This window comes from Ylistrum balloti, unplaced genomic scaffold, assembly GCF_031769215.1.
Source record: "Ylistrum balloti isolate Yb309-2 unplaced genomic scaffold, AGI_CSIRO_Ybal_v1 Utg369724, whole genome shotgun sequence".
Classification (NCBI taxonomy): domain Eukaryota; kingdom Metazoa; phylum Mollusca; class Bivalvia; order Pectinida; family Pectinidae; genus Ylistrum; species Ylistrum balloti.
The window spans coordinates 733,285-755,485 of NW_026781942.1; the positions used below are offsets into that span (position 1 = coordinate 733,285).

Consider the following 22,201-nt stretch of genomic DNA (forward strand, 5'->3'; position numbering starts at 1 on the left):
TGTAATTGAGGAGTCTTGTGTCCTTGCTGCTCCTGCTGTGATATTGAGGAGTCTTGTGTCCTGACTGCTTCTGCTGTGATATTGAGGAGTCTTGTGTCCTTGCTGCTTCTGCTGTGTTATTGAGTCTTGTGTCCTGACTGCTTCTGCTGTGTTATTGAGAAGTCTTGTGTCCTGACTGCTTCTGCTGTGTTATTGAGGAGTCTTGTGTCCTGACTGCTTCTGCTGTGTTATTGAGTCTTGTGTCCTGACTGCTTCTGCTGTGTTATTGAGAAGTCTTGTGTCCTGACTGCTTCTGCTGTGTTATTGAGGAGTCTTGTGTCCTGACTGCTTCTGCTGTGTAATTGAGGAGTCTTGTGTCCTTGCTGCTTCTGCTGTGTTATTGAGAAGTCTTGTGTCCTGACTGCTTCTGCTGTGTTATTGAGGAGTCTTGTGTCCTGACTGCTTCTGCTGTGATATTGAGGAGTCTTGTGTCCTTGCTGCTCCTGCTGTGTTATTGAGGAGTCTTGTGTCCTTGCTGCTCCTGCTGTGTTATTGAGGACTCTTGTGTCCTTGCTGCTCCTGCTGTGTTATTGAGGAGTCTTGTGTCCTGACTGCTTCCGCTGTGATATTGAGGAGTCTTGTGTCCTTGCTGCTCCTGCTGTGTTATTGAGGAGTTTTGTGTCCTTGTTGTTCCTGCTGTGATATTGAGGAGTCTTGTGTCTTTGCTGTTCCTGCTGTGTTATTGAGGAGTCTTGTGTCCTGACTGCTTCTGCTGTGTAATTGAGGAGTCTTGTGTCCTTGCTGCTTCTGCTGTGTTATTGAGAAGTCTTGTGTCCTGACTGCTTCTGCTGTGTTATTGAGGAGTCTTGTGTCCTGACTGCTTCTGCTGTGTAATTGAGGAGTCTTGTGACCTTGTTGTTCCTGCTGTGATATTGAGGAGTCTTGTGTCCTGACTGCTTCTGCTGTGTTATTGAGGAGTCTTGTGTCCTGACTGCTTCTGCTGTGTTATTGAGGAGTCTTGTGTCCTGACTGCCTCTGCTGTGATATTGAGGAGTCTTGTGTCCTTGTTGCTCCTGCTGTGATATTGAGGAGTCTTGTGACCTTGTTGTTCCTGCTGTGATATTGAGGAGTCTTGTGTCCTGACTGCTTCTGCTGTGATATTGAGGAGTCTTGTGTCCTTGTTGCTCCTGCTGTGTTATTGAGGAGTCTTGTGTCCTGACTGCTTCTGCTGTGATATTGAGGAGTCTTGTGTCCTTGCTGCTTCTGCTGTGTTATTGAGAACTCTTGTGTCCTGACTGCTTCTGCTGTGTTATTGAGGAGTCTTGTGTCCTGACTGCTTCTGCTGTGCAATTGAGGAGTCTTGTGACCTTGTTGTTCCTGCTGTGATATTGAGGAGTCTTGTGTCCTGACTGCTTCTGCTGTGTAATTGAGGAGTCTTGTGACCTTGTTGTTCCTGCTGTGTAATTGAGGAGTCTTGTGTCCTTGCTGCTCCTGCTGTGTTATTGAGGAGTCTTGTGTCCTTGTTGTTCCTGCTGTGATATTGAGGAGTCTTGTGTCCTTGCTGCTCCTGCTGTGTTATTGAGGAGTCTTGTGTCCTGACTGCTTCTGCTGTGATATTGAGGAGTCTTGTGTCCTCGTTGCTCCTGCTGTGTTATTGAGGAGTCTTGTGTCCTGACTGCTTCTGCTGTGATATTGAGGAGTCTTGTGTCCTGACTGCTTCTGCTGTGTTATTGAGTCTTGTGTCCTGACTGCTTCTGCTGTGTTATTGAGGAGTCTTGTGTCCTGACTGCTTCTGCTGTGTTATTGAGTCTTGTGTCCTGACTGCTTCTGCTGTGTAATTGAGGAGTCTTGTGTCCTGACTGCTTCTGCTGTGATATTGAGGAGTCTTGTGTCCTTGCTGCTCCTGCTGTGTTATTGAGGAGTCTTGTGTCCTTGCTGCTCCTGCTGTGTTATTGAGGACTCTTGTGTCCTTGCTGCTCCTGCTGTGTTATTGAGGAGTCTTGTGTCCTGACTGCTTCCGCTGTGATATTGAGGAGTCTTGTGTCCTTGCTGCTCCTGCTGTGTTATTGAGGAGTTTTGTGTCCTTGTTGTTCCTGCTGTGATATTGAGGAGTCTTGTGTCTTTGCTGTTCCTGCTGTGTTATTGAGGACTCTTGTGTCCTTGCTGCTCCTGCTGTGTTATTGAGGAGTCTTGTGTCCTGACTGCTTCTGCTGTGATATTGAGGAGTCTTGTGTCCTTGTTGCTCCTGCTGTGTTATTGAGGAGTCTTGTGTCCTGACTGCTTCTGCTGTGATATTGAGGAGTCTTGTGTCCTGACTGCCTCTGCTGTGTTATTGAGAAGTCTTGTGTCCTTGCTGCTCCTGCTGTGATATGGAGTAGTCTGGTGTCCTGACTGATTCTGTTGTGTTATTGAGGAGTCTTGTGTCCTGACTGCTTCTACTGTGATATTGAGGAGTCTTGTGTCCTGACTGCTCCTGCTGTGTTATTGAGGAGTCTTGTGTCCTTGCTGCTCCTGCTGTGTTATTGAGGAGTCTTGTGTCCTTGCTGCTACTGCTGTAATCTTTAAGAGTTCTCCTCTTGTCTGTTATTGCTATTCCTTTAGAATATTTAACCTTTCACTTCCTTTCTGTTTGTGTATTGTAAGATTATGTTTTATATAGCCTACTGTCTTCTAACATGACTTATATTAGAATATAATGGGTATTAAGAGCTCAACAAGAGATCTTAATATTTGTCCCGTCCATCATGGCATCATGTTCAAGAAAAAACAAACAAATGCCTGCTATTAAGCCATTTACTTCCACAGTTATTGTTGTAGTGTGCTGTGGTTGTATCCCATGTGTAACGTTTAGACATGCTTCTGTGTCAGGAACATGTAGTTCGAAATTGTCTTTATACACACAGCAAGTTTCATTGTAGTTCAACATAGTTCTTGTACAATGACTGGTAAAGCCCATAAGCTTTATTGTGTAACTTTCTTAAGAGGGTAGTAGTGGCAATATCAATATGATGATGATATGGCATTATATCATCAGTTGTCTAATATCAATGTAACTTTTTGTCCTGATAATATTTTTGTCTTTCTTCTGTATGAGTGTGGACACTAATAAGCAATAACACATATACAGGTACCACGGTAGTTGAAATTTGAAATAAGAAAAAAAAAATTGAAGTGAAAATTCTAGTTAGCAACAAAACAATGATTATCTTGCACACATCCGTTTCAAGTGATTATAAACAAACTCTGCTGTTTTAGAATCAATTTACATGACTTGGAGAAAGTCATGCTCGGTGATAGACACAAGGCATTGTACATGTAGGTCAGCTGTTATAATGTTATTTACTTGATTATCCTTTATCAACAGTATTGTTGTAATGATAGGTCACACAATGAATCTAGAGAGAACAAATATTAACACTTAATTATTAATGTAGCCAATGCAACTCAGGCTTAATAAGTAAAATATGTATCACGGACGAGTCTTAGAGGCTGAAACAGCTGGATGATGCAGTTTCATACTCTTAAATTGAAATGTGCAATTCCACATATGTGTCTTTAGTACAATCCTACATATTTATCAAAACTGAGGAAAAATCTTTTTAATTGAATAACAAAAAAAAAAAAAAAATGAGTCGAATCACAGGTATACTAACAAGGTAGACAACATTTGAACCTTCAGGTATATTAACTAGGTAGACAACATTTGAACCTTCAGGTATATTTACTAGGTAGACAACAACTGAACCTTCAGGTATACTAACAAGGTAGACAACATTTGAACCTTCAGGTATATTAACTAGGTAGACAACAACTGAACCTTCAGGTATATTAACTAGGTAGACAACAACTGAACCTTCAGGTATACTAACAAGGAAGACAAAATTGAAACTTCAGGTATACTAACAAGGTAGACAACATTTGAACCTTCAGGTATATTAACTAGGTAGACAACAACTGAACCTTCAGGTATACTAACAAGGAAGACAAAATTGAAACTTCAGGTATACTAACAAGGTAGACAACATTTGAACCTTCAGGTATATTAACTAGGTAGATAACAACTGAACCTTCAGGTATACTAACAAGGAAGACAAAATTGAAACTTCAGGTATACTAACAAGGTAGACAACATTTGAACCTTCAGGTATATTAACTAGGTAGACAACAACTGAATCTTCAGGTATACTAACAAGGAAGACAAAATTGAAACTTCAGGTATACTAACAAGGTAGACAACATTTGAACCTTCAGGTATATTAACAAGATAGACAACAACTGAACCTTCAGGTATACTAACAAGGAAGACAAAATTGAAACTTCAGGTATACTAACAAGGTAGACAACATTTGAACCTTCAGGTATACTAACAAGGTAGACAAAATTGAAACTTCAGGTATACTAACAAGGAAGACAAAAGTGAAACTTCAGGTATACTAACAAGGTAGACAACATTTGAACCTTCATGTATATTAACAAGGTAGACAACATTTGAACCTTCAGGTACACTAACAAGGTAGACAACCACTGAACCCTAGGTATACTTACAAGGTAGACAACAACTGAACCTTCAGGTATACTAACAAGGAAGACAAAATTGAAACTTCAGGTATACTAACAAGGTAGACAACATTTGAACCTTCAGGTATACTAACAAGGAAGACAACATTTGAACCTTCAGGTATACTAACAAGGTAGACAACAACTGAACCTTCAGGTATACTAACATGGTAGACAACATTTGAACCTTCAGGTATACTAACAAGGTAGACAACAACTGAACCTTCAGGTATACTAACAAGGAAGACAACAACTGAACCTTCAGGTATACTAACAAGGTAGACAACCACTGAACCTTCAGGTATACTAACAAGGTAGACAACAACTGAACCTTCAGGTACACTAACAAGGTAGTCAACCACTAAACCTTCAGGTATACTAACAAGGTAGACAACCACTGAACCTTCAGGTACACTTACAAGGTAGACAACCACTAAACCTTCAGGTATACTAACAAGGTAGACAACCACTGAACCTTCAGGTACAATAACAAGGTAGACAACCACTAAACCTTCAGGTATACTAACAAGGTAGACACAATCTAAATTTCAGGTACATTGCCAAGCAAAAAAGTTATTAAATTATCAGAGAATAATGATTTGAAGATGATTTGAACAGAGGAATTTAGATGCTTTTGTCAAAATTCAATAAATCTGCAAATGTTTGATTCAAAACGGATTTGTATTATCAATCAAAAACTTAAATCATCAAAAATATCTTGAAATAATATCAGAGGAATCAAAGGGATATGTGAATAAGGAGTGATGAATCAGCCCTGGATATTTCTACGTCATTAAGAGAGAGTTGTAACCTTTATCAGGAAGCATGCCATAGATAAAGTCTATATTTACAACCAACATGATCATGACCAATGTCCAGTTGACCAATCAGAGCTGACCAATAAAGCACCTGAAGAGCAGAGGCCTATTGACATTGTGCCTGTATACTGTTTGCTCTCTATGAATGATAATGAAAGTTAGAGTTCAGTGTCCCGTTTGTCAATATTGTTAACCACCATTAAGATGTCTGAAGTAAACAACCGGACATTCTTGTTTGATTTGTAGTAGTTTATCATGGAATAGTAGAACTTCACATTTTGAAATGTTAGTCAATGAAAAATAATTATCGAAGGTCAGTAGTTCTTGTAAACAATATATAGCTGGTATGGTTTGCAGTAATGATAGCCTTGTGTGTTTTTAAATCCGGTGTAGAGCTGTTTCACAGAAACAGGATAGAGGAAGTACTTGGTAATCAAATTGTGTGTGACCAAATGTGGTTGACAGGGCTTCCTCTTCGATCCTGTCTTCCTGCTTTAATGGTACATTGTATGTAATTGATCTTGCAAACATATGGCAGACTATGATTTAATTAACCTGATTATCACTAGAGAGCTTGATAAGGGTATGCAGCTGGGTTGTGTAGAAACTTTATGCAGCAGTCATTCATACAGAAGAAAAGCTTCGAGTTGAATCAGAAAGTTTGTGTTCAAAGATATAGTTTGATACAGGAAGAAGGAGTGTTCAGGTAAAGTTTTCTCTTTGAATTTAGAATGATATTCTGTACAATTATTCTTAACATCTTTTGTATATTGAACTAACTTCAAAGAGACAAGATTTGCTTGGAGTTAAATATCTGTCAGGTTATATTTGATCAATTATACAATGTAACAATAACATGTACTATATCATACAAAAAACTGGTACAATAACAGACACATGACTACACCCTAAAATGCTTTCTTTCAAAATTGTCTTTATTTTGTGTGAAATGGATGAAGAATGCACTGTTAACTAGCAGTTCTTGCTTATTTTCTACCAGGATATCAATAATTATTAAATTTAGGATTCTTATAGCTTGTTTCCAAATATCAGTTACTATATTCCCCAGTATGTGGTAAGTTGTAGGTACAATTTTTAGGTGAGATGAATTATTACAGTGCATTTGCCTGAAGAGCAACTGAGCATATGATAGGGTCAAGTATCAAAATTTCTCATTAAGACACTTCTCCTGTAGGACAGAGAGGCCAAGAGTCATATTGCATCTGTAATTTAGCATACTTGAGTGAAAGATCACAAAATGACCTTCATCCACTCTCACATTGGTAAAAGACACTGGACTAGCTGGAAACACACAACAACAGTAGAAATTAAAATGCTTTTTTTTCATGGAAGGTGATAGATAATGATACTGCGATTATAGAAAGCACAATGTTTAACACTTAGGGATGATACGCTTATTAGGTCTAAATACTGCTACTAGCCAAGGCTCAGAAATTGTTTTCAATTAGCAAAATATCTGATTGGACTGATGGAGAATAATTAGCTGTATGTATACGTTTCCATAGAAATGGTTTTTAGTTTGTACAGATGTAATACTATTGGATCACAAAATAATTGGCTTGGTGTCTATATTACCTGATCATGGATGTATAGTGTGTATGTGTGTGCTTTAGCCTCCCGGAAATTCATGAGGCTTGATAAATATTCATCACACTACTCTAAAGCAGACAGTGTCTTGTTTCCTAGAAATAAAGTGACTCTTTTCATTATAGTTAATGTCATGTTTTTATACTTTTTCCTTGATGGAAATCCTTGCTTATGAAAATGGAAGTTGATGCCAAGTTTGTTGGGATGTTGAATCTTGAATTAGATAAAGAAAAAGATTACTTCAGTGATTAGGAATCATTATTTGCAGGATTTTCAGTTTTGACAAAATGTTGAAACTGGTTACAGAAAGTTACAGAATATATTACTAATTTGTTTTTTGTCGGGAGTATATGGGGTGAGGATAAAAAATATGACAGATTTTTCATAATTTTTACCTGATGCAAGCTCTTTTGACACTGATCAGAAAAAGAAAATGGATGACAGGCTGTTTTGAATTTTGACAGTAAAAATTTCTGATCCCTATTTCTTGAATAATACAGAATTGATATTTCTCAAAATTCACTTGTAGATTCCCTTGGGCCCTTTAGCAATGCCCTTTCAATTTTAAGACTGATAAGAGAGCAAAGTGGCTGACAGCTGCCATCATGGATTTTGACAATGAAAATTTGTTCTGGTTGTTTTGCAATAGATGATGAATCAATTTCCGAATTAAATGTTGCCAAAGATTCTCATAGATATTAAATTTTAAATGTTGCAGATTTCATGAAGCTTTCAATGGAAATGGTTCCATTGTCAAGGCTCAGGAGCAAGGCTATGAACACAGGGTGAAGGTGCTTGTTCGTTACCTAGCAACAAGACTTAATCAATTGCCACAGTATGGGTCAAAGGACAATAAACTAAGACAGGTGATTCGATACAACCTTTTGAGAAGACTCAAAGACTTGCCAATGAGGGATGAGGTAAGTTTGAACTTGATTTTGTTCTGCAGCATACAAAAGTTTGTAATCTTATGTGACAGAAGTAGCATTGATGGTAAACATGTATATAAAGAATGTAATCATTCAAATGTAGAAAATGATTGGGATTTTTGGTAAACATGTTGTTGTATATTAATTTGAAGCTGGAAAATATAATCATTATGTAGTGTTTTGTTAAAATTTTCTAAAAAGAAGAGAAATAGGTACAATAGAAAATAGACTCTGAATAGCATTACCAGACAAATGAAATGGTCATGTATCTGTGAAACATGAAAGAGAAAAATATTGAACATAGAATACATCAGATTTTTTTCTTAAGTAGCGATTTTTTATTTAGAGATATTTTAGTAAAGCACACTTACTCATCTGGGGCTATGAAAGCCATGTAATTGTTACATCAATTACAGATAGCACACACTATGATATATAGCATTTTCACAAATTTATGAAGCGTTGGGTTTTAAAGTACTGAATAATTGATGAGCAGAAGTGTAGTTTGAGGCTTCGCAGCACTGAAACCAATTCTTAAATGCTTCACTGGCTGTTTGCCTATTGCTGTTGTAAAGTAGCGATAATTAATGAAAGTTGGAAATCTGATTTCACCTTTGTAAACATTGATAGTATTAAACAAACACATCTTCTTTAACTTCATGTATTCACACCATTTCTTCTCCTTGTCCCTTCTGTATTCACTCTAGTGCTTCTCCTTGTCCCTTCTGTATTCACTCTAGTTCTTCTCCTTGTCCCTTCTGTATTCACTCTAGTTCTTCTCCTTGTCCCTTTTGTATTCTTTCTAGTTCTTCTCCTTGTCCCTTCTGTATTCACTCTAGTTCTTCTCCTTGTCCCTTCTGTATTCATACCAGTTCTTCTCCTTGTCCCTTCTGTATTCACACCAGTTCTTCTCTTGTCCCTTCTGTATTCACTCTAGTTCTTCTCCTTGTCCCTTCTGTATTCATACCAGTTCTTCTCCTTGTCCCTTCTGTATTCACACCAGTTCTTCTCCTTGTCCCTTCTGTATTCACTCTAGTTCTTCTCCTTGTCCCTTCTGTATTCATACCAGTTCTTCTCCTTGTCCCTTCTGTATTCACACCAGTTCTTCTCCTTGTCCCTTCTGTATTCACTCTAGTTCTTCTCCTTGTCCCTTCTGTATTCATACCAGTTCTTCTCCTTGTCCCTTCTGTATTCACACCAGTTCTTCTCCTTGTCCCTTCTGTATTCACTCTAGTTCTTCTCCTTGTCCCTTCTGTATGCATACAAGTTCTTCTCCTTGTCCCTTCTGTATTCACTCTAGTTCTTCTCCTTGTCCCTTCTGTATTCACTCTAGTTCTTCTCCTTGTCCCTTCTGTATTCACACCAGTTCTTCTCCTTGTCCCTTCTGTATTCACTCTAGTTCTTCTCCTTGTCCCTTCTGTATTCTTTCTAGTTCTTCTCCTTGTCCCTTCTGTATTCACACCAGTTCTTCTCCTTGTCCCTTCTGTATTCACTCTAGTTCTTCTCCTTGTCCCTTCTGTATTCTTTCTAGTTCTTCTCCTTGTCCCTTCTGTATTCACACCAGTTCTTCTCCTTGTCCCTTCTGTATTCACACCAGTTCTTCTCCTTGTCCCTTCTGTATTCACTCTAGTTCTTCTCCTTGTCCCTTCTGTATTCACTCTAGTTCTTCTCCTTGTCCCTTCTGTATTCTTTCTAGTTCTTCTCCTTGTCCCTTCTGTATTCACACCAGTTCTTCTCCTTGTCCCTTCTGTATGCATACAAGTTCTTCTCCTTGTCCCTTCTGTATTCACTCTAGTTCTTCTCCTTGTCCCTTCTGTATTCACACCAGTTCTTCTTGTCCCTTCTGTATTTACTCTAGTTCTTCTCCTTGTCCCTTCTGTATTCACACCAGTTCTTCTCCTTGTCCCTTCTGTATTTACTCTAGTTCTTCTCCTTGTCCCTTCTGTATTCACACCAGTTCTTCTCCTTGTCCCTTCTGTATTCACTCTAGTTCTTCTCCTTGTCCCTTCTGTATTCACTCTAGTTCTTCTCCTTGTCCCTTCTGTATTCACACCAGTTCTTCTCCTTGTCCCTTCTGTATTCACACAAGTTCTTCTCCTTGTCCCTTCTGTATTCACTCTAGTTCTTCTCCTTGTCCCTTCTGTATTCACTCTAGTTCTTCTCCTTGTCCCTTCTGTATTCACTCTAGTTCTTCTCCTTGTCCCTTCTGTATTCACTCTAGTTCTTCTCCTTGTCCCTTCTGTATTCACACCAGTTCTTCTCCTTGTCCCTTCTGTATTCACTCTAGTTCTTCTCCTTGTCCCTTCTGTATTCACTCTAGTTCTTCTCCTTGTCCCTTCTGTATTCACTCTAGTTCTTCTCCTTGTCCCTTCTGTATTCACACCAGTTCTTCTCCTTGTCCCTTCTGTATTCACTCTAGTTCTTCTTGTCCCTTCTGTATTTACTCTAGTTCTTCTCCTTGTCCCTTCTGTATTCATACCAGTTCTTCTCCTTGTCCCTTCTGTATTCACTCTAGTTCTTCTCCTTGTCCCTTCTGTATTCATACCAGTTCTTCTCCTTGTCCCTTCTGTATTCATACCAGTTCTTCTCCTTGTCCCTTCTGTATTCACTCCAGTTCTTCTCCTTGTCCTTTCTGTATTCACTCTAGTTCATCTTGTCCCTTCTGTATTCACTCTAGTTCTTCTTGTCCCTTCTGTATTCACTCTAGGTCTTCTCCTTGTCCCTTCTGTATTCACACCAGTTCTTCTCCTTGTCCCTTCTGTATTCACTCTAGTTCTTCTCCTTGTCCCTTCTGTATTCACACCAGTTCTTCTCCTTGTCCCTTCTGTATTCACTCTAGTTCTTCTCCTTGTCCCTTCTGTATTCACTCTAGTTCATCTCCTTGTCCCTTCTGTATTCACTCTAGTTCTTCTCCTTGTCCCTTCTGTATTCATACCAGTTCTTCTCCTTGTCCCTTCTGTATTCATACCAGTTCTTCTCCTTGTCCCTTCTGTATTCACTCTAGTTCTTCTCCTTGTCCCTTCTGTATTCACACCAGTTCTTCTCCTTGTCCCTTCTGTATTCACACCAGTTCTTCTCCTTGTCCCTTCTGTATTCTTTCTAGTTCTTCTCCTTGTCCCTTCTGTATTCATACCAGTTCTTCTCCTTGTCCCTTCTGTATTCTTTCTAGTTCTTCTCCTTGTCCCTTCTGTATTCATACCAGTTCTTCTCCTTGTCCCTTCTGTATTCATACCAGTTCTTCTCCTTGTCCCTTCTGTATTCACTCTAGTTCTTCTCCTTGTCCCTTCTGTATTCACACCAGTTCTTCTCCTTGTCCCTTCTGTATTCACTCTAGTTCATCTCCTTGTCCCTTCTGTATTCACTCTAGTTCTTCTCCTTGTCCCTTCTCTATTCACACCAGTTCTTCTCCTTGTCCCTTCTGTATTTACTCTAGTTCTTCTCCTTGTCCCTTCTGTATTCACTCTAGTTCTTCTCCTTGTCCCTTCTGTATGCATACAAGTTCTTCTCCTTGTCCCTTCTGTATTCATACAAGTTCTTCTCCTTGTCCCTTCTGTATTCATACCAGTTCTTCTCCTTGTCCCTTCTGTATTCATACCAGTTCTTCTCCTTGTCCCTTCTGTATTCACTCTAGTTCTTCTCCTTGTCCTTTCTGTATTCACACCAGTTCTTCTCCTTGTCCCTTCTGTATTCACTCTAGTTCTTCTCCTTGTCCCTTCTGTATTCACTCTAGTTCTTCTCCTTGTCCCTTCTGTATTCACTCTAGTTCTTCTCCTTGTCCCTTCTGTATTCACTCTAGTTCTCCTCCTTGTCCCTCCATGATATCTTCAATCTATACTCTAATTATCACCCTGTGCATCATTCTGTGTAGAATTTTTCTTTCACACATAAACATATGTGCTTTCAGAATGGTACATACAGGCTTTGTTGATCAACAGAAAACAAATAAATGTCCTGTTATTAATGTACCATATATAGTGATAAGTAACATTTGTATATATGCCATTACACTTGTTATCTGTGTACCCACAACAGTGCATAGGCAATAATCCTGTCTATGTCTGTGCTCATTACAAAAGATGTGTAAATGGTTTGTCTTCATTACAGCTTGAGGTGATACAAACACTACAGGCCCTGACAGCCTTGACAGAAGTTGCCAGTGAGGTGAGTGTTCAGCAGTTTTGATTCTCCTCCCCTGTTTGATATTTTCAGTTAATTTATTGCCTTTACTTTCCGTCTTCATTAGTATTATTTCCCTGTCATGTGTTTTGATAGTAACATTATCACACTCATTTGCTATTTTCAGTAAATTCATCATTATTATTTGTTTTTTCAGTCTAGTTTTTACCATTACTTGTTATTTTCAATAAAATTACCTCCCTCGCTTGTCATTTTCATTCAAGTTATCTCCCTTACTTGTAATTGTGAATAAAATTATCTCCATTACTTGCCATTTTCATTCAGGTTATCTCCCTAGCTTGCTATTTCAGTTATCTCCCTTACCAGTCATGTTCAGTAAAGTTACACTCTTGTCATTTTTCTGTTATTTCTGTTACTTGTTAATTTCAGTAAGGTTCTTTCCATTACTATTTTTTTTATATTTTTCCCCGAGAAAAGTTGTCTTCCTTACATGTATTTTTTAGTAAAGTTTCAACATTGTCAAGTCATCTCTCTCATTTGCTACTTGACTATAAGGCTTATTAACTTATATGTCTAAGCCTTGACCCTGCATGCCTTCTGGCAGAGTTAAAGTGTCATCACTGAATTAACATCAACAAGGCATTTTGTCTTGCATAAAAGAAACAATAAATCCATCATTTTCTATAACATTCGTGATGGATCAATGATTTGTCAAAAGCAAAAGTTGTGAAATATCTTGTTGATAACAACCTACCCAGTAACACAGTCTTGGTGCTTGTTGACTGAATCAGAATGAACATTGTTTCATAGCTTAATGAATGAATCTTTTAAAGGGGAATTTTAGTGACAATGAAAAAGATGGAAGTGTATTTAAAAATTTCTGTACCATTATACATTGGAGTTGGTTATCAGAATCAGACTGCTGTCAGTATATTAAAAACAATCTGGTTTTAAATCCCCCTAACTGTTTCCATTAAGACTTAGATTGAAAGAAGTAATAACTTTTGAATTCAAATTACATGACTTTTATTGCTAGGATTTAAATTTATAATTTGAATGGTCTGAGCCTTATATACATGTCATGCTTGCTGAGGTGAAATATAGGTCACAGTTGTCTAGTTATAGGAAACTGTATAAATGTATGACGTATGATATTGTATGCCTAATACCTCAATTCCTCATGTATCACTAGTAAATAGTATCTAATGTATTAGTGCTGAGGGATGGGTTCTATCATCCAGGTTGATGAATGTTGGTGAGAATCATGGAAATGGAGTTTTTATCATCGGTAGTGAAACTAAGGAAAATAATTACAGCTTTACAGTTATTGGATGGTATATTTAACAATACATCTTTATGTCTCCAATTCAATATTCTGCTGAAAAACCAAGTTCTTCTTTTTTATCACCTGGTGTGATGCAAATTAGAAAGGAAATTGTCATTGATATATTTGAGGCAATGGGTCCAAAGGCTAGCTACCCTGACCTAGGCTCCATCTCTCAAATAAATTGGCATCCAATGGCTATTTTATAGACACATCCATGTGGATTTATGTAAAGTGTGAAAGCATGGCCGACTGTCTGCATTGCAATTTCAGGTTGTTAAGTGTAGTCAAGTCTACCAGCTGTCATTTGATGATACCGCCAAATTCTGTCTTAAACTTTAATGGCAAGGAACATTGGTAGTTAGGGACTAGATTAAAACAAATGTTAATCACATGACTTTATGGTAGTGGGGAGAATTTGAATAGATTGTTTTAATGGTCAAGGTAACAGAAGTCTGAATATATACAGAAAGATTTCAGATATTAATTACTCAAAGGCATCTGTCTACCTTTGGGTTATTGAAACAAACTAGCTGTAGAGACAAACTAGGTTTACATACAAAAAATAGCTACACTGACAAAAAAACTAGCTATAGAGACAAAATCTAGCTATACAGACAAAACATTAGCTATACAGACCAAATCTAGCTATACAGACAAAACATTAGCTATACAGACAAAATCTAGCTATACAGACAAAACATTAGCTATACAGACAAAATCTTCTAGCTATACAGACAAAATCTAGCTATACAGACCAAACATTAGCTATACAGACAAAATCTAGCTATACAGACAAAACATTAGCTATACAGACAAAATCTAGCTATACAGACAAAACACTAGCTATACAGACAAAACATTAGCTATACAGACAAAATCTAGCTATACAGACAAAATCTAGCTATACAGACAAAACATTAGCTATACAGACAAAATCTAGCTATACAGACAAAACATTAGCTATACAGACAAAATCTAGCTATACAGACAAAACATTAGCTATACAGACAAAATCTAGCTATACAGACAAAACATTAGCTATACAGACAAAATCTAGCTATACAGACAAAACACTAGCTATACAGACAAAACATTAGCTATACAGACAAAATCTAGCTATACAGACAAAATCTAGCTATACAGACAAAACATTATACAGACAAAACATTAGCTATACAGACAAAATCTAGCTATACAGACAAAACATTAGCTATGGAGACAAAAAAGTTAGCTATACAGACAAAAATCTAACTATACAGACAAAAAAACCAACTATACAGACAAAAAACTAGCTATGGAGACAAAAAAAAACTACCAACACAGACCAAAAAACTAGCTATATAGACATAAAAACTAACTATACAGTCACAAAACTAGCTATACAGACCAAAACACTAGCTATACAGACAAAAAATAACTATACAGACCAAAAACTAGCTATACAGACCAAAAAAACTAACTATACAGACACAAAACTAACTATACAGACCAAAAAACTAGCCACACAGACAAAAAAACTAGCTATACAGACCAAAAACTAGCTATACAGACCAAAAAACTAGCTATACAGACAAAAAAATAACTATACAGACCAAAAACCAGCTATACAGACCAAAAACTAGCTATGGAGACAAAGCTAGCTACACAGACAAAAAACTAGCTATACAGACCAAAAAACTAGCTATACAGACAAAAAAATAACTATACAGACCAAAAACTAGCTATACAGACAAAAAAATAACTATACAGACCAAAAACTAGCTATACAGACAAAAAACTAGCAATACAGACAAAAAACTAGCTATACAGACCAAAAACTAGCTATGGAGACAAAGCTAGCTACACAGACAAAAAACTAGCTATACAGACCAAAAAACTAGCTATACAGACAAAAAACTAAATATACAGACAAAAAAACTAGCTATACAGGCAAAAAACTAGCTATACAGACCAAAAACTAGCAGACCAAAAACTAGCTATGGAGACAAAGCTAGCTACACAGACAAAAAGCTAGCTATACAGACCAAAAAACTAGCTATATAGACAAAAAAATAACTATACAGACAAAAAACTAGCTATACACTAGCTATGGAGACAAAACTAGCTACACAGACAAAAAACTAGCTATACAGACCAAAAAACTAGCTATATAGACAAAAAAACTAAATATACAGACAAAAAAACTAGCTATACAGACAAAAAACTACCTGTAAAGACAGATTACTTATGGGGACATTAGCTGTAGAGACCTGATTACCTATGGGGACAGAATATCTGTGGGGACAAATTACCTGTAAAGACAGATTACTTATCGGGACAGATTACCTATGGGGACAGAATATCTGTGGGGACAGATTACCTGTAAAGACAGATTACTTATCGGGTTAGATTACCTATGGGGACAGATTACCTGTAAAGACAGATTACTTATCGGGACAGATTACCTATGGGAACAGAATATCTGTGAGGACAGATTACCTGTAAAGACAGATTACTTATCGGGACAGATTACCTATGGGGACAGAATATCTGTGGGGACAGATTACCTGTAGAGACCTGATTACCTATGGGAACAGAATATCTGTGGGGACAGATTACCTGCAAAGACAGATTACTTATCGGGACAGATTACCTATGGGGACAGAATATCTGTGGGGACAGATTACCTGTAGAGACCTGATTACCTATGGGGACAGATTACCTATGGGAACAGAATATCTGTGGGGACAGATTACCTGTAAAGACAGATTACTTATCGGGACAGATTACCTATGGGGACAGAATATCTGTGGGGATAGATTACCTGTAAAGACAGATTACTTATCGGGTTAGATTACCTATGGGGACAGATTACCTGTAAAGACAGATTACTTATCGGGACAGATTGCCTATGGGAACAGAATATCTGTGGGGACAGATTACCTGTAGAGACCTGATTACCTATGGGGACAGATTATCTATGGGAACAGAATATCTGTGGGGACAGATTACCTGTAAAGACAGATTACTTATCGGGACAGATTACCTATGGGGACAGAATATCTGTGGGGACAGATTACCTGTAGAGACCTGATTACCTATGGGGACAGATTACCTGTAAAGACAGATTACTTAAGGGGACAGATTACCTATGGGGACAGAATATCTGTGGGGACAGACTCCCTGTAAAGACAGATTACTTATCGGGACAGATTACCTATGGGGCCAGAATATCTGTGGGGACAGATTACCTGTAAAGACAGATTACTTATCGGGTTAGATTACCTATGGGGACAGAATATCTGTGGGGACAGATTACCTGTAAAGACAGATTACTTATCGGGTTAGATTACCTATTGGGACAGATTACCTGTAAAGACAGATTACTTAAGGGGACAGATTACCTATGGGGACAGAATATCTGTGGGGACAGACTCCCTGTAAAGACAGATTACTTATTGGGACAGATTACCTATGGGGACAGACTACCTGTGGAAAGAGACTACCTGTGAAGACAAACTATGTATGGGTACTGACCGACTACCTGTGCAGACAGACCGACTACTTGCATAGCTTTGTGAAATGTCTATCCAGATTACAGTAAAAGTGACTTCCACAAAGATATGACCTTGAACATAGTAAAATTTCCACACCAATCCCAGGTGATTAATGGTTATTATGCAATGTGAGTAGTGTCACATCTGTTCCTGTCCCTATAACAACTCTCATACAACAAACACATTGATGATGACAGATGTTATTTTAATGTTTCTTGGAATTGTGCAAAATAACATCACCACAACAACATCAACATTATACTTGAGAAAACCACAATGTTAAATAGATGACTAAGATATTAGGATTCATTTCCTACAGAAATGTGTGTTGGTTAGTAACTTGATGGAGTAACATATACAGGTCATGCTATTTACAGATTTTGTATTTATATACAAAATGAAGGTCATTCAAAGCTGAAAAAAATAAATAGTAAAAGAAGAAATTAAATCTTGGGTTATCTTTGTTTTTTGACTTGTTGCTCTTCTGTGAGAGGAAATGTGGGTTCGAGACCTACATGGCTACTGGACAAAGGTCAGTGATTTTTCTCCAGGAAATCTGGCTTTTCTCCACCACCCAAACCTGGCAGGTACTTTAATGAACCTGGCTGTTAATAGGTAAAGTGATAATGAAAATATAAACTCACTAAAATCAGGTGTTGTTTTACACTTTGTCGTATCTATATATACTGCTTTGTATGTTTTATTGATACTGGGTTTTATTTGTTGGATGTCTTTAGCCTTTGCTCACATTATTTTCCAACTTCCAAATTTTCTTTTTTTTTTTTTGTGGGGGGGGTTCCAAAGAATTTTCTCATTTTCAACAAAATCAAATTGAGAGAAAAGAAAATAACCTGTTAAAGAGCTGGTGGTTTTGATATTGATAATTTATTAGAAGCAGTATTAGCTTTCAGTGGCAGGATTTGGGGATGATGAGAAGTTGTCATCAAGTACATAAAGGTCGTGTGGAGTAGCATATTTTGTAATTAAAGACTAATATTCGCTAAGTGAACAAACTGTAAAATATGTCATTATTTTCACTTCTATGTGGTGTTGGATATTAAATGTGAATGTGGACACCTGACAATTTGGTATAATTTTCTTCTGTTCTGAATAAAATGTGGAATGGTTTCCCTGGCTCATAATCTTTGAGAACATGATGCAGACTCCATTTCCTCTTTTTTGGATGATTTGACCAGCCTCGCTTGCAGAACAGTGGAATAATTGGCAGGCATAGCGTAGATGGTGACAGCAAGCAGGAAGCCGGCTTTGTAGCCAACAGGCCAATTATTGGGATTGAAACAGCCCACAATGCATTGCTTAGGGTTGTACAGCAAAATCAGGGAAAGGAAATTTGGTTTGATTTCTCTGGCAATTTAATTGTCCAAGTGAAGCAGTAGTATTGGGCTTACGGTGGTGACTGGCCGAGAGAACGACTCTAATGGAGACCCTGCAATCAACGCCTTATCTCCACAACAGTCCCATCTGTATCACAGAGGCGTTTGAGATGCTTGTCTGTTTCATCAATGTGTTTATTTTATTGAATGAGAAATCAATGTAGCCATCTTACTGTTTCCTGGCCAGCTCTGTGGAATATGATACAGGTGCCTGCATGCTATCAAAGTACACCTGTTCAAATCAATTAAGTCACATGGAGATATTGCTTTCCTTACTCTCTTTGATATTTCATTGTGGATAATAACAATTACAGGATATCTTCTTTATTGGATTTTATTTAAAAATAATCTTCCATTTTTAAGTCTGTTTCTAGCAGTCTCATCTTTTTGGGATATGCTTTATTTCCCACCTCCAAATCACCTTACTCTTATTAGTGTAATTAGACATCCATTTATAAAAAGTTTAATATACTATTCATCATTGTATTGTAGACTGATGCTATGATCTACTGTACAGAAAATGCATCCATTTGTACCACTTGGTTAATAGTAAAGGACAATTGCTGGCATGTGTATACATGTTCGAATATCATACCAGTGAGATGACTTTAAATCAGTAGCAGAAATGTATGAAAGTTAGAGAGCTACTTGTAAAGCAAACTGTTTCTGTCACCAATATTAAGTTTCATTTTTATTTAGAAATATAAAATTTATTTTAACCTTTTTTGATTAGTTACAAAAGCAGGTGATATTGTTAATATAATTTCACTGTATCATAAGTATATTGTTTCTGACAATACCTGTGACACACTTCATTTACAGTGTATGTCTACAATGATAATGGCTTTTTGTTAACATGTATAAGGAATATTATTTCAGAGTTTGGTACCATTAGACGATCAATTATCTCCCTTTGCTTGAGTATCTTTTTCTAAAACCTATTTTGATGGAGTTGTGTGCAACTGTCAATGAACACACTATCAGAATTAAGTAAGGTAGTAGCCTGCTGCTAAGTATAGAACTGACCTCACATAGCCTGACTACCGACACTTCTGATGGTGAGACTTTGAACAGACCTAACTTGGTTAGCTAAGTGGGTTGTGGTTGACATATTTGAACAAAGTGGACCTTGTCTGGATCATAACTCTATTTTCTCTGTAGTAATTAAATGTCCCAAAGTGATTTTCCTGTTGTAAACTTTTTTGTACATAAAATATAAAAGTCTGATTCTCTGTATACCATGCAGAACATACAAAGAAAGTTGGTGAAAGATTGGAAACACACAATTCTATACTTATTCAATTAGGAATGAATTTCCATTTATTTCTCTAAAATAGTATGAATGATCCACTTATCTCCTCTACCTTCAAAAATTGTCTCCAAATCCCTATTACAATTAATAAACCATCTTCAAATTATCTCCACTCTTCCTCAGTTGTCTTATGATCTCTATTTTAATAAGTAAACTCTTAGTTATCTACTCTTCCGTACCTACCTAATTAATCCCTGTGAACCTTGAGTTATTTCCCCTCCTTCCCTCATTGGTACCCTAATTAATCCCTGTAAACTTTGAGTTATCTCCCCTGTCTCCATCATTGGTACCCTAATTAATCCCTTTAAACCTTGATTATTTCCCCTCCCTCCCTTATTGGTACCCTAATTAATCCCTGTAAACCTTGAGTTATTTCCCCTCCTTTCCTCATTTGTACCCTAATTAATCCCTGTAAACCTTGAGTTATTTCCCCTGTCTCCATCATTGGTACCCTAATCAATCCCTGTAAACCTTCAGTTATCTCCCCTGTCTCCATCATTGGTACCCTTATTAATCCCTTTAAACCTTCAGTTATTTCCCCTCCCTCCATCATTGGTACCCTAATTAATCCCTTTAAACCTTCAGTTATTTCCCCTCCCTCCATCATTGGTACCCTAATTAATCCCTGTAGACCTTCAATTATCTCCCCCCTCTTTGTTTTGTTTATCCTCTACTTCAAAATAACATCAGCTGTTATGCTCTGACAATGTACTTTAAGAAATATCTGAAGAATGCTACAAAACATAGGAATTTTTTTGGAGCAGTTTTCTTAGGAAAGTAGATTTAGATCAAATTGTCAAAAAAATAATCAGACTTTTGTTTATCAAACGAGTAAGGCGCAAGAGTGATCAGAGGTTTTGAAACAGCAGTTTTTCATTATGGCAACAAGATTTGTTCTATGATCAAAATTCTTCTATACTGATCAGCTTTGCACCAATCCAGTCAATGAAGGGGACATAGATTTTGGTGTCCAGAGAACAAGCCAGTATCATAGCCACCTTACTGCTATTAAATGTGAGATTGCAAGTACTTGAGTCGGATTGTGGCCAAGCTTGATTGATTCTCTCCATACTCAGAGTTTGTACAGGAGAAACATAGGACAACTACTTCTTCTAAAAGAGCTGTAAATCTTTGTTTTACATAGTTGCCATGGGAACATAGCATCTGCCAGGAAAGTCAACAGAATAATAACCCTGAATAAATGATCCGCTGAGTTGTGATCCCTGTCAATGGCATCAAACTTCAAATATCTTGGATGAGTAGGACTGACAGTGAGAGTCCTCAGCAGACTGAGTCTGGTATTCATGGATTAGGAACAGGTAGATTGGATCCTTACTGGTGGCAGATAGATCACAGAGTAGCCTTTATCTGTATACCAGCTAATTGTCTGTGTTGTAATCTCCTAAAATGACTTTCCTTCCGAACTCTCCCAACTGATGCTTTTTATTGATACTACAAAAAATGAATACCACAATTCCAAACAGTGTATATCGTATGTAGACATGTTCTTTATTTTCATACCCAATAATTGGAAACAACAGCATTTGTTAAGACCACGATTTTCACCTTCAAACTTGATGTTTTTATCTGCCTATTTATCAATAAACTTAGTTGTTAGGTCAACCTGTCAAATTTCTTTTAGCTAGCCATTACCTATGTGAACCTACCTTTTGACAGACCCATTTCCTAAATAATATTTAGTTGATTGTTTGGCAGACTTCTAAGATCGTGAAGGCTGATTTGGTTGACATATTTCCTTGAAAAAATTGGCTGATGGTTGGCAGACTTCTTAGATTATGATTGGCTGATTTGGTTGACACATTTGCTAAATTATGATTGGCTGATGGTTGGCAGACTTCTTAGATTATGATTGGCTGATGGTTGGCAGACTTCTTAGATTATGATTGGCTGATGGTTGGCACACTTCTTAGATTGTGATTGGCTGATTTGGTTGACGTCTTAGATTATGATTGGCTGATGGTTTGGCAGACTTTGATAAGAAATTGTTAATGTTTTTGTAATTTGCTGAGTATGATATGGCTAAATGTATGCTTAAAGTTATATTTACTTAAATGATACAAGAATGAAACAGTATTTGTGGCTTTGGTTGTTTTGTTTACTTCGATTCTGTTATTCCTTTACTTCAGGTGTTTTCCTGTGTGTTATTTTTATTTGTTAACTTTGTGTCCTGAGGAATATGTCATGTAGAGGTATAGCGTGTCTGCATTTATTTATAGTAAGATAGATATCACAGAGGTCTTGATAAAAGGCCGATTATTTGACCTTGTTTTACTGGATGCTGATGATATATGGATATCGACTATCAACCTATGGTCTGGTGTTGGCCCTTCGTAACCTGAGCTCAATCAAAATCGAAATAGTAGGAGGAAAAACATGGTATCATAATAACCAGAACAGCAGTGATTATTGGGAAACCATCGCCAAAAACAAATTACATTTTGATATTATGGAGTTCATTCATCCAGAAAATCATGTGCGGTCAAATGCATACAGCTCGCTGATGATATCGGAAATACAAGGTAATCTCACTAAATTACAATCTGCCCACCAAAACTAGTATCCATTATTCGCAACTTTGAGAGA

The 22,201-nt window shown here is 37.3% G+C and overlaps 1 protein-coding gene across 1 annotated transcript in view; it reads left to right on the plus strand.

Moving 5' to 3' along the window:
• Positions 1 to 22,201, plus strand: part of LOC132565490 (polycystin-1-like protein 1) — a 153,002-nt gene that overhangs the window by 58,943 nt on the left and 71,858 nt on the right. The window contains exons 23-24 of the mRNA XM_060230141.1: positions 7,681 to 7,882; positions 11,996 to 12,052. Coding sequence (XP_060086124.1) covers positions 7,681 to 7,882; positions 11,996 to 12,052 — 259 coding nt within the window. The remainder of the gene's footprint in view (positions 1 to 7,680; positions 7,883 to 11,995; positions 12,053 to 22,201) is intronic.